This window comes from Ranitomeya imitator, chromosome 8 (genome assembly GCF_032444005.1).
Source record: "Ranitomeya imitator isolate aRanImi1 chromosome 8, aRanImi1.pri, whole genome shotgun sequence".
NCBI classification, from domain to species: domain Eukaryota; kingdom Metazoa; phylum Chordata; class Amphibia; order Anura; family Dendrobatidae; genus Ranitomeya; species Ranitomeya imitator.
The window spans coordinates 48,101,054-48,115,629 of record NC_091289.1 but is presented as its reverse complement, the minus strand read 5'-3'; the positions used below and the strand labels follow the sequence as shown (position 1 = coordinate 48,115,629).

At 47.7% G+C, this 14,576-nt stretch overlaps 1 protein-coding gene across 2 annotated transcripts in view; it reads right to left on the bottom strand.

The window, feature by feature from the left end:
- Nucleotides 1-8,071, bottom strand: part of IFT27 (intraflagellar transport 27) — a 42,811-nt gene extending 34,740 nt beyond the window's left edge. For both annotated transcript variants that reach the window (XM_069736872.1, XM_069736873.1), the window contains exon 1: nt 7,895-8,071. In XM_069736872.1, coding sequence (XP_069592973.1) covers nt 7,895-7,928 — 34 coding nt within the window. In that variant the 5' untranslated portion in view covers nt 7,929-8,071. The remainder of the gene's footprint in view (nt 1-7,894) is intronic.
- Nucleotides 8,072-14,576: the final 6,505 nt, after the last annotated feature.

Genomic DNA, 14,576 nt, shown 5'->3' with positions numbered 1-14,576 from the left:
GCATGGAGGTGGCTTACCCAGCGCCTGCTCAGAGCAAGCACAGGTAAGCCTGCAGAAGTGCACATCAGATCACTGATCTGACACAGTGCACAGCAAAGTGTCAGATCAGCGATCTCGCACTATAACATGATGCCCCCCCCCCGGGGCAATGTTATAGTGTAAAAAAAATATATTCACATGTGTAAAGAAAATTTTAAAAAAAAATTCCTAGAGAAAAAAAATATATTGTTCCCATAAATACATTTATTTAAATAAAAAAAACAAAAACAATAAAAGTACACATATTTAGTATCACCGCGTCCGTAACAGCCCGATCTATAAAACTGTCCCACTAGTTAACCCCTTCAGTGAACACCGTAAAAAAGAAAAATAGAGGCAAAAAACAATGCTTTATTATCATACCGCCAAACAAAAAGTGTATTAACACATGATCAAAAACAATGATATAAATAACCATGGTACCGCTGAAAACGTCATCTTGTCCCGCAAAAAAATCGAGCTGCCATACAGCATCATCAGCAAAAAAATAAAAAAGTTATAGTCCTCAGAATAAAGCGATGCAAAAATAATTATTTTTTCAATAAAATAGTTTTATCGTATAAAAGCGCCAAAACATAAAAAAAGATATAAATGAGGTATCGCTGTAATCGTACTGACCCGAAGAATAAAACTGCTTTATCCATTTTACCAAACGCGGAACGGTATAAACGCCTCCCCCAAAAGAAATTCATGAATAGCTGGTTTTTGGTCATTCTGCCTCACAAAAATCGGAATAAAAAGCGATCAATAAGTGTCATGTGCCCGAAAATATTACCAATAAAAACGTCAACTCGTCCCGCAAAAAACAAGACCTCACATGACTCTGTGGACCAAAATATGGAAAAATTATAGCTCTCAAAATGTGGTAACGCAAAAAATATCTTTTGCAATAAAAAACGTCTTTCAGTGTGTGACGGCTGCCAATCATAAAAATCCGCTAAAAAACTCGCTATAAAAGTAAATCAAACCCCCCTTCATCACCCCCTTAGTTAGTGAAAAATTAAAAAAATAGATTTATTTCCATTTTCCCATTAGGGTTAGGGTTGGGGCTAAAGTTAGGGTTTGGATTACATTTACGGTTGGGGTTAGGGGTGTGTCAGGGTTAGAGGTGTGGTTAGGGTTACCATTGTGATTAGGGTTAGGGGTGTGTCTGGCTTAGGGTTTCAATTATAATTGGGGATTTCCACTGTTTTAGGCACATCAGGGGCTCTCCAAATGCGACATGGTGTCCGATCTCAATTCCAGCCAGTTTCACGCTCGCGCCCAGACTGGTTGGCGCGGGCGCTTGGGGGTGTGGCCCCACTGGACCACAGACCAAACTTCCCTGGAAGGGGCGTAACTAAGTAGCTTCCTTGGTGTTCACTAAAGCCTCTGATGGTGAGGTCAGACTTGTGCAATAGGAAGCTACCAGGTACCACTCCAGGGTGATGTCTGGCTGTGGCTGTTGATCCCACCGGGGAACGGAACATAGTCAGGCAAGCGGGCACGGCTGGCAGACAGGCGGGCACGGCTGGGACACAGGCAGACAGATGGGCACAACAGAGACACTGGCAGGCAGGCGGGTACGGCTGGCTCTCTGGCAGGACAGGCGGACAAGGCTGGTACACTGGAAAAACCGGTCTGCAGACAGGTATGTAAGACGGTAAGAACCTGTTCAGACAGGAGGACTTAAAGGGAACCTGTCACCCCGTTTTTTGAGATTGAGCTATAAATACTGTTAAATAGGGCCTGCGCTGTGCGTTACTATAGTGTATGTAGTGTACCCTGATTCCCCATGTATGCTGAGAAATACATTACCAAAGTCGCCGTTTTCGCCTGTCAATCAGGCTGGTCTGGTCAGGTGGGCGTGTTCACAGCGCTCTTTTCTTCCCCAGCTTTCCGTTGGTGGCGTAGTGGTGTGCGCATGTCCAGAGTTCCGACTTCCCTGCGCCCACGTGAAGACACAGCGCGCAATCTGCGCTGTAATCCCTTGCATCGGTGGGGGCGGCCATCTTCCTGGGGCCGCGCGTGCGCAGATGGAGTGCTCTGCTGCACGGGGCTTCAGGAAAATGGCCGCGGGCAGCCGCGCGTGCGCATTAGAGATCGCGGTGGCCATTTTCCCAAAGCCGAGATGCAAACTCGGCTTTGGGAAAATGGCCGCCGCGATCTCTAATGCGCACGCGCGGCTGCCCGCGGCCATTTTCCTGAAGCCCCGTGCAGCAGAGTACTCCATCTGCGCACGCGCGGCCACAGGAAGATGGCCGCCCCCACCGATGCAAGGGATTACAGCGCAGATCGCGCGCTGTGTCTTCACGTGGGCGCAGGGAAGTCGGAACTCTGGACATGCGCACACCACTACGCCACCAACGGAAAGCTGGGGAAGAAAAGAGCGCTGTGAACACGCCCACCTGACCAGACCAGCCTGATTGACAGGTGAAAACGGCGACTTTGGTAATGTATTTCTCAGCATACATGGGGAATCAGGGTACACTACATACACTATAGTAACACACAGCGCAGGCCCTATTTAACAGTATTTATAGCTCAATCTCAAAAAACGGGGTGACAGGTTCCCTTTAAGAAAAGGTAGAGGAAGACCGCAAGAGCAGATGCAGAGCGAAAGCACAGGAGCTAGAGCCAATAACAGATATGCCAGAGGCGGAGCCAAAAGCAGGAGGCGGGGCCAAGTGCAGACATGCAAGAGGCGGAGCCAAGAGCTGGAGGCGGAGCCAAGTGCAGAAATGCAGGAGGCGGAGCCAAGAGCTGGAGAAGTAGAACCGCAAAGAGCAGAGCCAGGTAGAACTGCAAGGAGCGGAGCCGCAGAGCGAAGCCACAGAGTGCAGAGCAAAGCCACAGAGTGCAGAGCAAAGCCACAGAGTGCAGAGCAAAGCTACTGAGAGCACAGCTAGAGCTAAGCCACAGAGTGCAGAGCTGAGTGCAGAGCAAGACACTAAGTGCAGAGCTGAGAGCAAAGCCACAGAGTGCAGAGCAAGGTAACAGAATGCAGAGTAAGGAGCAAAGCAAGGTCGCAGAGAGCGGAGCCGAAAGCGGAGCAAAGCAAGACACAGAGAATGCACAGCAGAAAAGGCAAACCAAGACTGGGATATAAACGGACACCGAAATAGGACTAGACTAAGACAGAGTCAGGAACGAGACAAGACACAGAAACATAGACACAAGCCAGGGTACGATGCCCCTCTGGGTGGCTACACAAAAACATAGGCCAGAGTACTAAGCCCCACTGGGTGGCTACACAGGACACAGACCAGGGTACAACGCCCCCCTGGGTGGCAGAAATGAGAGTAAAGGTACCTTCACACATAACGATATCGTTAACGATATCGTTACTTTTTGTGACGTAGCAACGATATCGTTAATAAAATCGTTATGTGTGACAGCGACCAACGATCAGGCCCCTGCTGGGAGATCGTTGGTCGGGGAAGAAAGTCCAGAACTTTATTTCGTCGCAGGATCTCCCGTGGACATCGCTGGATCGGCGTGTGTGACACCGATCCAGCGATGTCTTCACTGGTAACCAGGGTAAACATCGGGTAACTAAGCGCAGGGCCGCGCTTAGTAACCCGATGTTTACCCTGGTTACCATCCTAAAAGTAAAAAAAACAAACAGTACATACTTACCTAACGCTGTCTGTCCTCCAGCGCTGTGCTCTGCACTCCTCCTGCTCTGGCTGTGAGCGTCGGTCAGCCGGAAAGCAGAGCGGTGACGTCACCGCTCTGCTTTCCGGCCGCTGTGCTCACACAGACAGTACAGGAGGAGTGCAGAGCACAGCGCTGGAGGACAGACAGCGTTAGGTAAGTATGTACTGTTTGTTTTTTTTACTTTTAGGAAGGTAACCAGGGTAAACATCGGGTTACTAAGCGCGGCCCTGCGCTTAGTTACCCGATGTTTACCCTGGTTACCGGCATCGTTGGTCGCTGGAGAGTGGTCTGTGTGACAGCTCTCCAGCGACCAAACAGCGACGCTGCAGCGATCCGGATCGTTGTCGGTATCGCTGCAGCGTCGCTTAATGTGAAGGGGCCTTAAGTGAGTTTGAGTGTAATGCAGGTGGGGGATGGGAGGCCATGCAGTGATGCCAGCAGGGTTGTTACACAATTCTGCGTTGAAAAAAGTAAAACAGTGCTCCTTCCCTTCCAAGCTCTTTCGTGCGCCCAAACAAGGGATAACCCCAACATTTGGGGTATCAGCGTACTCAGGACACATTGGACAACAACTTTTGGGGTCCAATTTCTCCTTTTACCCTTGGGAAAATACAAAACTGGGGGCTAAAAAATAATTTTTGTGGAAAAAAATATTTTTTATTTTCACGGCTCTGCGTTATAAACTGTAGTAAAACACTTGGGGGTTTAAAGTTCTCACCACACATCTAGATAAGTTCCTTTGGGGGTCTAGTTTCCAATATGGGGTCACTTGTGGGAGGTTTCTACTGTTTAGGTACATCAGGGGCTCTGCAAACGCAATGTGGCGCCTGCAGACCAATCCATCTAAGTCTGCATTCCAAATGGCGCTCCTTCCCTTCCGAGCTCTGCCATGCGCTCAAACAGTGGTTTACCCCCACATATGGGGTATCGGCGTACTCACGACATATTGGACAACAACTTTTGGGGTCCAATTTCTTCTCTTACCCTTGGGAAAATAAAAAATTGTGGGCGAAAAGATCATTTTTGTGAAAAAATGATTTTTTTATTTTTACGGCTCTGCATTATAAACTTCTGTGAAGCACTTGGTGGGTCAAAGTGCTCACCACACATCTAGATAAGTTCCTTAGGGGGTCTACTTTCCAAAATGGTGTCACTTGTGGGGGGTTTCAATGTTTAGGCACATCAGTGGCTCTCCAAACGCAACATGGCGTCCCATCTCAATTCCTGTGAATTTTGCATTGAAAAGTCAAATGGCGCTCCTTCCCTTCCGAGCTCTCCCATGCGCCCAAACAGTGGCTTACCCCCACATATGGGGTATCGGTGTACTCAGGACAAATTGTACAACAACTTTTGGTGTCCTTTTTCTCCTGTTACCCTTGGTAAAATAAAACAAATTGGAGCTGAAGTAATTTTTTTAGTGAAAAAAAGTTAAATGTTCATTTTTATTTAAACATTCCAAAAATTCCTGCGAAACACCTGAAGGGTTAATAAACTTTTTGAATGTGGTTTTGAGCACCTTGAGGGGTGCAGTTTTTAGAATGGTGTCACACTTAGAGAAGATTAAAAAAGAAAATAGGAAGAGTAGCGAGTCGGCAAGCGACTAAGTATGCAAATCATATAGAAGCAATCACATGATGGCTACTAAAATCACATAAGCTGTGTATAGGGCGAGGTACCAAACTGAATTTTAGCCACGGGTGCAAAAAAACGTAGATTCCCCTCTGAGCTGCAGCCCTCACGTAGAATAAGAACAGCAAGTGAATGCCAGGAGAACAGGGCCGACATTACTGAAACATTCATTTTAGTCAGACCACTTTATCATCTAAGATAGGGTTGTGTAAGGGGGTGGGGAGACAGAAGATGCATTCAGTCAATATATTACAGCACCTGCATGTAAATGCCGCCATCTGCTAGTTGGGCTGGATAGGCAGAAACTGAAGGATGGAGAGTATGTTCTCTGAATGGAAGAATTTGAAGGAGACATCGGGTCAGGAGACCCCTGTGGTGCAGTTGCTAATTATAAAAGGCCAGGATGGCGAAGCAGAGTTCAGTTGGAGCCAAGATGTGAAATAAAGAGGACACGTGAACAGCAGAATGAGCTTGTGGTGACCTCTGCAGCAGAACTACCTGACAGTGATCTGATCCAGGAGCAGGCTAGGCATCACAGGACAAGTAGCAAAGAGGCGACTTCTCAGGACCAGTAGCAAAGAGGCGACTTTCCAGGACCAGTAGCAAAGAGGCGACTTTCCAGGACCAGTAGCAAAGAGGCGACTTTCCAGGACCAGTAGCAAAGAGGCGACTTTCCAGGACCAGTAGCAAAGAGGCGACTTTCCAGGATCAGTAGCAAAGAGGCGACTTTCCAGGACCAGTAGCAAAGAGGCGACTTTCCAGGACCAGTAGCAAAGAGGCGACTTTCCAGGACCAGTAGCAAAGAGGCGACTTTCCAGGACCAGCAGCAAAGAGGCGACTTTCCAGGACCAGCAGCAAAGAGGCGACTTTCCAGGACCAGCAGCAAAGAGGCGACTTTCCAGGATCAGTAGCAAAGAGGCGACTTTCCAGGACCAGTAGCAAAGAGGCGACTTTCCAGGACCAGTAGCAAAGAGGCGACTTTCCAGGACCAGCAGCAAAGAGGCGACTTTCCAGGACCAGCAGCAAAGAGGCGACTTTCCAGGACCAGTAGCGCAGAGAAGACACTGATCTTCGAGTAAGGAGGAATGCCTGTTGTGCTTAATAGACTTTCTGAGTGAATCAGGCAGTTACTCCCAGCGTAGACGCACGGTACAGTGTGTGGTCTGGAGCCATGCTTCAGGGAACGAAGACGGAAAGTGTGACAAGCACCCGGTGTACCAAGTGACTCACATATCTAGGGGCCTAGCGGGAAACACTATTGACCCCTTTAGGGCCACTGTAAGAGCTCAAACTCATCTGCGATAAAAATGGACAAGTGCAATCCGATAAAACAACTAATATTGAATTGTACTCTGACCAATGATAATCTAGGAAACTCCATGGGTATTACCCTCTTCCCTGGCTATAAACATCAGCCCCCAGCTGTCAGCTTTCCCTCTGCTGGTTAATAAAACTTCAGGGGATCCCATGCAATTTTTGGGGGAAATTAATTTATTTAGTAATAAAATACATGTACAGTAAACTACACACAGGGCACTGGTTATGTATCTCATATTTAGTTTTCTAATATTTTATCTAGTTTAATAAATAACATTTCCCACATGTCTTGTTACATCTGTATCATTTTTGAAACATTTTTGATGTTAGGAAATTACGAGGGTTAAAAGTTGACCAGCAACTTCTAATTTTTACAAAAATATTTTTTTCTGGACCACATCACATTTGAAGTGCCTTTTTGGGTATTTTCTACTACATAGGCCCCCCAAAGGGGTAGAGGGAGTAATTTTTTTTGAACCTATATGTTCCTCAAAGAAATGTTATAAAATGGAGATGTGGAAATATGACATTTTAGTGGTAAAAATGTAATTTTTGTATTTGCTGCAAACTGTCAGGTACACAAGGGTTAATAGGTGAAACTAGCCCCCCACATTGCCGCTACTGCGCAGGCGGGCGCCATTTTCAAATTGATTTGTTCTAATACTCCTCAGGATAACCTCAAGCGATACGTTTACATTTTCTGGAACAGTTACACGGATGCCATCACTTTCGGCCGTGACTTTAAAACACATTGACAACTGGGTGTTACCCTTCTCCCGACCAATAAAGCGGTGTCACCGCATAGTCTGAAATCACAAACTGAATGTTGGGGCACCCCGAGGACAAGGGGCGCGGTAACACACAGACACTGGGGGCTTCATCTACTTCCATGCAGAATAATAGAGGATCACACAGAGCCTAAGGCCTTGGAGCAAATTTGAAGCTTTTTTTTTTTTTTTAAGTACAGAAAAGCTTTGATTCTGCACTAAAAACGCAGCTCAGGCCTCTCCATGGAGAAAAATAAGGTAAGAAAAAAAAAAAATCACAGTTCAAGAGTCTTTAAAATAAATGGACATCAACAACTGCAGCGTGTATGCTACGTGTGAACGCGGCTCTATGGTAAAGAAAAAAAACCGCACTATGTAAGAAGTAATCATCCTGGTTCCCCCATGCATCCGATTACCATCAGTATACGACCCCGGGCAGTGTCTGGTGCAGCTGACAGATGAATGTCGCCTGCACCGGGGGTCGCAGTGTGTTCAGGACTCACCGGCTACGATGCACTTGGCCGACAGCTTCACCATGCTTCCCGCGCTCTCTCCGCCTCTTGTCGGTATTCCCAGGCGTTCCGGTCACACGGCACCCGGTGCTCTAATCTGTGCCAGAGACGCTCCGGCTGCCATAGCAACAAATAGAAAAGTTGAAGGACCTTTGGTGACGTAATGAGCACGTGATAGATCACATGTGAGGGAGGAGTCAGTCATTTACGCAGCACGTCAATGGTGAGTAAAGGACCTTTCATGACGTAATTGGCCACGTGGTCTTGCCTGGGATGTGGGCGGGGCTGTGCTCTAGAAGCGGCAGTGACTGGATTCTGCGCAGTGCAGTGACCTCCTGTGCTGTGGAAGGTGCAGAGAGGGAGGTGACACATGGCGGATACATGCTGCCCTAATCATATGCATTTTGGGCTAAAAGTAATTTTTGCAAATGGGTTTTCGTTAAACGTTTTCCACCGTTCGCCTTTTATAGCCTTTATTGCTGGCTGCAGAAGGATCTAACTGGGAGTCACTCAGTGAGCTGACTATTTTTCTGAGACATCAAAGTTAAAAGTGCTGAGAAACAAAGAGTCCGTAATGGCAAAGTGGTGCAAACACTTTATAGCAATTTTTATCCCCAGGTACCTGCCATTATGTAAAGAATAATACAAATCTCCGCACATGGGGTATTAAGCCTGGCAATGTAACCTAAGGGCCTGAGACCGATGGGTCAAATGGAGACAATCATTTAGAATATTTGTTTTTGCAAATTGCTCTTTTCTAAGCAAAGTAATTGATATTGAAATGTTGCAGTTTAATGAAGAATTTTGTGCAAATTGTGAGTTGATTTATGTGTAATATGGTGGAAACACGACCGTGTGTTCACGCCTGTTCTTAAGGCAGCTGTGACCTGTCTAGAATATAGGACTTATTTTTTGCAACTTTTATGTAGAAATGCAAATCATAAATGTGTCGTACATAAAGCCAAATATTCAGCATAACGTGCCAAGGGGACGTGATTAAAGTTTCGGCGTAGGTGCAAAACATTAATAAATTTGCCTTATGCAAATGCACAGATAAATGTCCCGCACCCCACGGTGTTCTGGGCTTTTTTTGATGGCCACATTCCTTTTTTACCCGCCAGGTCCCATTTCCCTCCCACTATATGTGTGTCTGATTGGTCTGGCGTCAACACCCACAGGAAACATTTAGGGCGTGCTGTGTACCGGAAGGTTAAGGGAAGCTTTGGCGACACCTGGGAGAGTTGGAAAGTTTAAAAAATCATCATAATTTACAATCAATGCCAATACCCACAATCCAGCTAGGGGTATCCACCATGCACCCTGAGAGTTTCCCACAAGCTTTGCCAGGGGATGTGTGCGCGTGCATGTGTGTACTGAGCTATGTGTATAACTTATTGACCTATGAGTTTGTAATGGGCAGTCAGCAGAGGTGTGTGTTTACCAATTATATCCATGTATGTATGCGATGTGCTGCAGAGGTGTGTGCCCATGTGCCTGTCATAGACAGCTGCAGAGGAGTGTGCCCATGTGCCTGTCATATACAGCTGCAGAGGTGTATGCCCATGTGCCTGTCATAGACAGCTGCAGAGGTGTATGCCCATGTGCCTGTCATAGAGAGCTGCAGAGGTGTGTGCCCATGTGCCTGTCATATACAGCTGCAGAGGAGTGTGCCCATGTGCCTGTCATAGACAGCTGCAGAGGAGTGTGCCCATGTGCCTATCATAGAGAGCTGCAGAGGTGTGTGCCCATGTGCCTATCATAGAGGGCTGCAGAGGTGTGTGCCCATGTGCCTGTCATAGACAGCTGCAGAGGAGTGTGCCCATGTGCCTGTCAGACAGCTGCAGAGGAGTGTGCCCATGTGCCTATCATAGAGAGCTGCAGAGGTGTGTGCCCATGTGCCTATCATATACAGCAGTGGAGGAGTGTGCCCATGTGTCTGTCATAGATGGCTGCAGAGGTGTGTGCCCATGTGCCTGTTATAGACAGCTGCAGAGGTGTGTGCCCATGTGCCTATCATATACAGCTGCAGAGGTGTGTGTCCATATACCTATCATAGACCGCTGCAGAGGAGTGTGCCCATGTGCCTGTCATATACAGCTGCAGAGGTGTGTTCTCAAGTGCCTGTCATAGACAGCTGCAGAGGAGTGTGCCCATGTGCCTGTCATAGACAACTGCAGAGGAGTGTGCCCATGTGCCTTTCATAGAGAGCTGCAGAGGTGTGTGCCCATGTGCCTATCATAGAGGGCTGCAGAGGTGTGTGACCATGTGCCTGTCATATACAGCTGCAGAGGTGTGTGACCATGTGTCTGTCATATTTAAGTAAATATGGCAGCACACTGCAGCGCCAAAACATGCAAACTTGAAAACACAAAATTTGAACTGCATTACTGCACTGAAAATATGAAAAATGAGAGCTTTTAGCGCATAAAAATGGCCAATTTTATGTGTACCTCGTAGCCACGATAAGGCATCTCTCTTATACGAGGCCCTACGCTTGACCTACCTCTCTGAGAATAAACGTCTCCATCTGAATGGGTACATGTGAAACCTCTCCTTGGACTCAAATTCTCTCTCACTGTGGAGGGGTATTGGACCTATTATAATTAAAACACCTGAAGCTAGGAGGCGGGGAGTGCACGATCAGAAGGCTAGAGAATACATTTCAAAAAACCTGATCTGCACATCCAAACATAAGCTTCTGTTTTCAAGTTTGCATGTTTTGGCGCTGCAGTGTGCTGCCCTATTTACTTAAATATATACGAGTTGGCGACTCTGGGTTCAGCACCTGTTCACACTCAGTCTATGTTTGGATGTGCAGATCAGGTTTTTTGAAATGTATTCTCTAGCCTTCTGATCGTGCACTCCCCGCCTCCTAGCTTCAGGTGTTTTAATTATAATAGGTCCAATACCCCTCCACAGTGAGAGAGAATTTGAGTCCAAGGAGAGGTTTCACATGTACCCATTCAGATGGAGACGTTTATTCTCAGAGAGGTAGGTCAAGCGTAGGGCCTCGTATAAGAGAGATGCCTTATCGTGGCTACCAGGTACACATAAAATTGGCCATTTTTATGCGCTAAAAGCTCTCATTTTTCATATTTTCAGTGCAGTAATGCAGTTCAAATTTTGTGTTTTCAAGTTTGCATGTTTTGGCGCTGCAGTGTGCTGCCCTATTTACTTAAATATATACGAGTTGGCGACTCTGGGTTCAGCACCTGTTCACACTGTGTCTATGTTTGGATGTGCAGATCAGGTTTTTTGAAACATGTGTCTGTCATAGACAGCTGCAGCGAAGTGTGCCCATGTGCCTGTCATAGACAGCTGCAGAGGAGTGTGCCCATGTGCCTGTCATAGACAGCTGCAGAGGAGTGTGCCCATGTGCCTGTCATAGACGGCTGCAGAGGTGTATGCCCATGTGCCTGTCATAGATGGCTGTAGAGGTGTGTGCTCATGTGCCTATCATAGACAGCTGCAGAGGAGTGTGTCCATGTGCCTGTCATACACAGCTGCAGAGGTGTGTGCCTATCATAGACAGCTGCAGAGGTGTATGCCCATGTGCCTGCCATAGATAGCTGCAGCGGTGTGTGCCCATGTGCCTGTCATAGAAGCTGCAGAGGTGTGTGCCGTCTATGTGCCTGTCATAGACAGCTGCAGAGGTGTGTGCCCATGTGCCTGTCATAGCTGCAGAGGAGTGTGCCCATGTGCCTGTCATAGACAGCTGCAGAGGAATGTGCCTGTCATAGACAGCTGCAGAGGTGTATGCCCATGTGCCTGTCATAGATGGCTGTAGAGGTGTGTGCTCATGTGCCTATCATAGACAGCTGCAGAGGAGTGTGTCCATGTGCCTGTCATACACAGCTGCAGAGGTGTGTGCCTATCATAGACAGCTGCAGAGGTGTATGCCCATGTGCCTGCCATAGATAGCTGCAGCGGTGTGTGCCCATGTGCCTGTCATAGAAGCTGCAGAGGTGTGTGCCGTCTATGTGCCTGTCATAGACAGCTGCAGAGGTGTGTGCCCATGTGCCTGTCATAGCTGCAGAGGAGTGTGCCCATGTGCCTATCATAGAGAGCTGCAGAGGTGTGTGCCCTTGTGCCTGTCATAGACAGCTGCAGAGGAATGTGCCTGTCATAGACAGCTGCAGAGGTGTGTGCCCATGTACCTGTCATAGAGAGCTGCAGAGGTGTGTGCCCATGTGCATGTCATATACAGCTGCAGAGGAGTGTGCCCATGTGCCTATCATAGAGAGCTGCAGAGGAGTGTGCCCATGTGCCTGTCATAGACAGCTGAAGAGGAGTGTGCCCATGTGCCCATCATATACAGCTGCAGAGGTGTGTGTCCATATGCCTATCAGACCGCTGCAGAGGAGTGTGCCCATGTGCCTATCATAGAGAGCTGCAGAGGTTTGTGCCCATTTGCCTGTCATAGAGAGCTGCAGAGGTTTGTGTCCCTTTGCCTGTCATAGAGAGCTGCAGAGGTGTATGCCCATGTGCCTGTCATATACAGCTGCAGAGGTGTGTTATCAAGTGCCTGTCATAGACAGCTGCAGAGGTGTGTGCCCATGTGCCTGTCATAGACAGCTGCAGAGGTGTGTGCCCATGTGCCTGTCATATACAGCTGCAGAGGTGTTTGCCCATGTGCCTGTCATAGACGGCTGCAGAGGTGTGTGCCCATCATAGATGGCTGCAGAGATATGTGCCTGTCATAGACAGGATCTGCGGTTTTGCTGCGGAGTTGGGTGCGAGAAATGCTGCAGATCGGGAGGGGGAAGAGCGTGTGGGCGGAGACTGGGGCTGGGGACTGTGTGTGGCTGGGGACTGTGTGTGGGCGGAGAAGATGTGCGTGTCTGTATGTGGGTGTCTGCGGGGATGTGTGTGTGCGGGGGTCTGTGGAGTTGTGCGGGGATCTGCGGGTGTCTGCGGGGCTGTGTGTGTGTCTGTGTGTGGGGGTCTGCAGGGCTGTGCGGGGATCGCGGGCTGTGCGGGGATTGCAGGGCTGTTCGGTGGTCTATGGAGCTGTGTGTGTCTATGTGGGTGGGTGTGTGCGGGGCTCTGTGTCTATGTGGGTGTGTGCTGGGCTGTGTGTGTGTGGGACTGTGTGTGTGCGGGTCTGTACGTAGGCAGGCAATGTCCGATGGGACTACTAGTTCCATCCGGCTATGTCTGCTACAGTGACAGGTAGCCGGATGATGGGACAGTATAGTCCCATCATCCGCCTACTGTGTTCAAGTGTAAAAAAAAAATAACACATACACACATATACAGAATATACCACATACAACATACAGTACACACATATAGACATACAGAACATAAAACATAAAGTACATACTCACCAATCACCTAGTCCCCAAAGCCATTGATCACCTGTAAGAAATATAAAAATAATAAACCAACAATATACTCCCTGATCCGCAGTAATCCATTTAATAATAAGTGTCCCACGATGATCTCCCGTGGAGAGCTGTCACATCAGAAGATTTGACCTCTCTCCAGGGGCTCCAGGATACAATGACAGAAGGAATCCTTATGCACTGTATCGCTCCGCCGCTGTGAGTACAGTATAGTTCATACTGTCACTTGCAGCATTGCTGAGTAAGAAAATTCCCACGCAGCATTGCCATAAAGCGAGACAATGTACTAAAGTAACCTCTTCAGTGATGCACTGCAGGAGCCATTGTCTCCTGTCAGTGTGTTACTGGAGGCCCTATAGAGTGGTGACAGCTCTATATGGGAAATCGATCTGGGACACTCATTATTAATTGGACTGAGTCGGACAGGGAGTATTCGGTTGGGGTATTATTTTTTATTTTTTGCAAGGTGATCGATGGCTTCGGGGAATAATGGGTGGTTGTAAGTATGGTGAAATTAAGAATATTAAAATACTTTTTTCTGGTTGTGTCTTTTTTTTTAACTCTTTCACTACTATAGGATTAGTAATGGATAGGTGTCTTATTGACGCCTCTCCATTACTAACCGGGCTTGATGTCACCTTACAATACAAAGGTGACATTAACCCCTTATTACTCCATATGCCACCGCTACAGGGCAGTGGGAAGAGAGAGGCTAAGCGCCATTTCTGGGGCGGCTGGGAGCTGGTATTTGTAGCCAAGGGGCGGGGGCAATATCCATGGCACCTCTATAGGCTATGAATATCAGCCCGAAGCTGTCTGCGTAGCCTTTCTGGCTATAAATTATAGGAGAACCCCACGTCATTTTTTTTGGAGGGGTCCCCCACAGCCAGTAAAGGCTAAATATTCAACTGCGGGCTGAGATTCATAGCATGGGAAGCTCCATGGGTATTAACCCCTTACCTGGCTACAAAAATTGGCCTTCAGTCGCTGGTTTCCCACTCTGAACTTGAAAATTGCACAATTTTTTTTCCATTTTTAAAAATTAAACAGATATTGCGTTTAAGGCCGGGGTCACACTTGTGAGAAACTCGCACGAGGCTCGCACCTCAATACCCGGCACTGCCACCGGCACTTGGGACCGGAGTGTGCGGCTGCATGTATTTCTATGCAGCTGAACGCTCCAGTCCCGAGTGCCGGCGGCATTGCCGGGTATTGAGGTGTGAGACTCGTGCGAGTTTCTCGCAAGTGTGACCCCGGCCTAACGCTGATTTTGTGTGTGTGTATGTCTTTATTTAACTCTCTATGTACCATTTTATTATATTTAT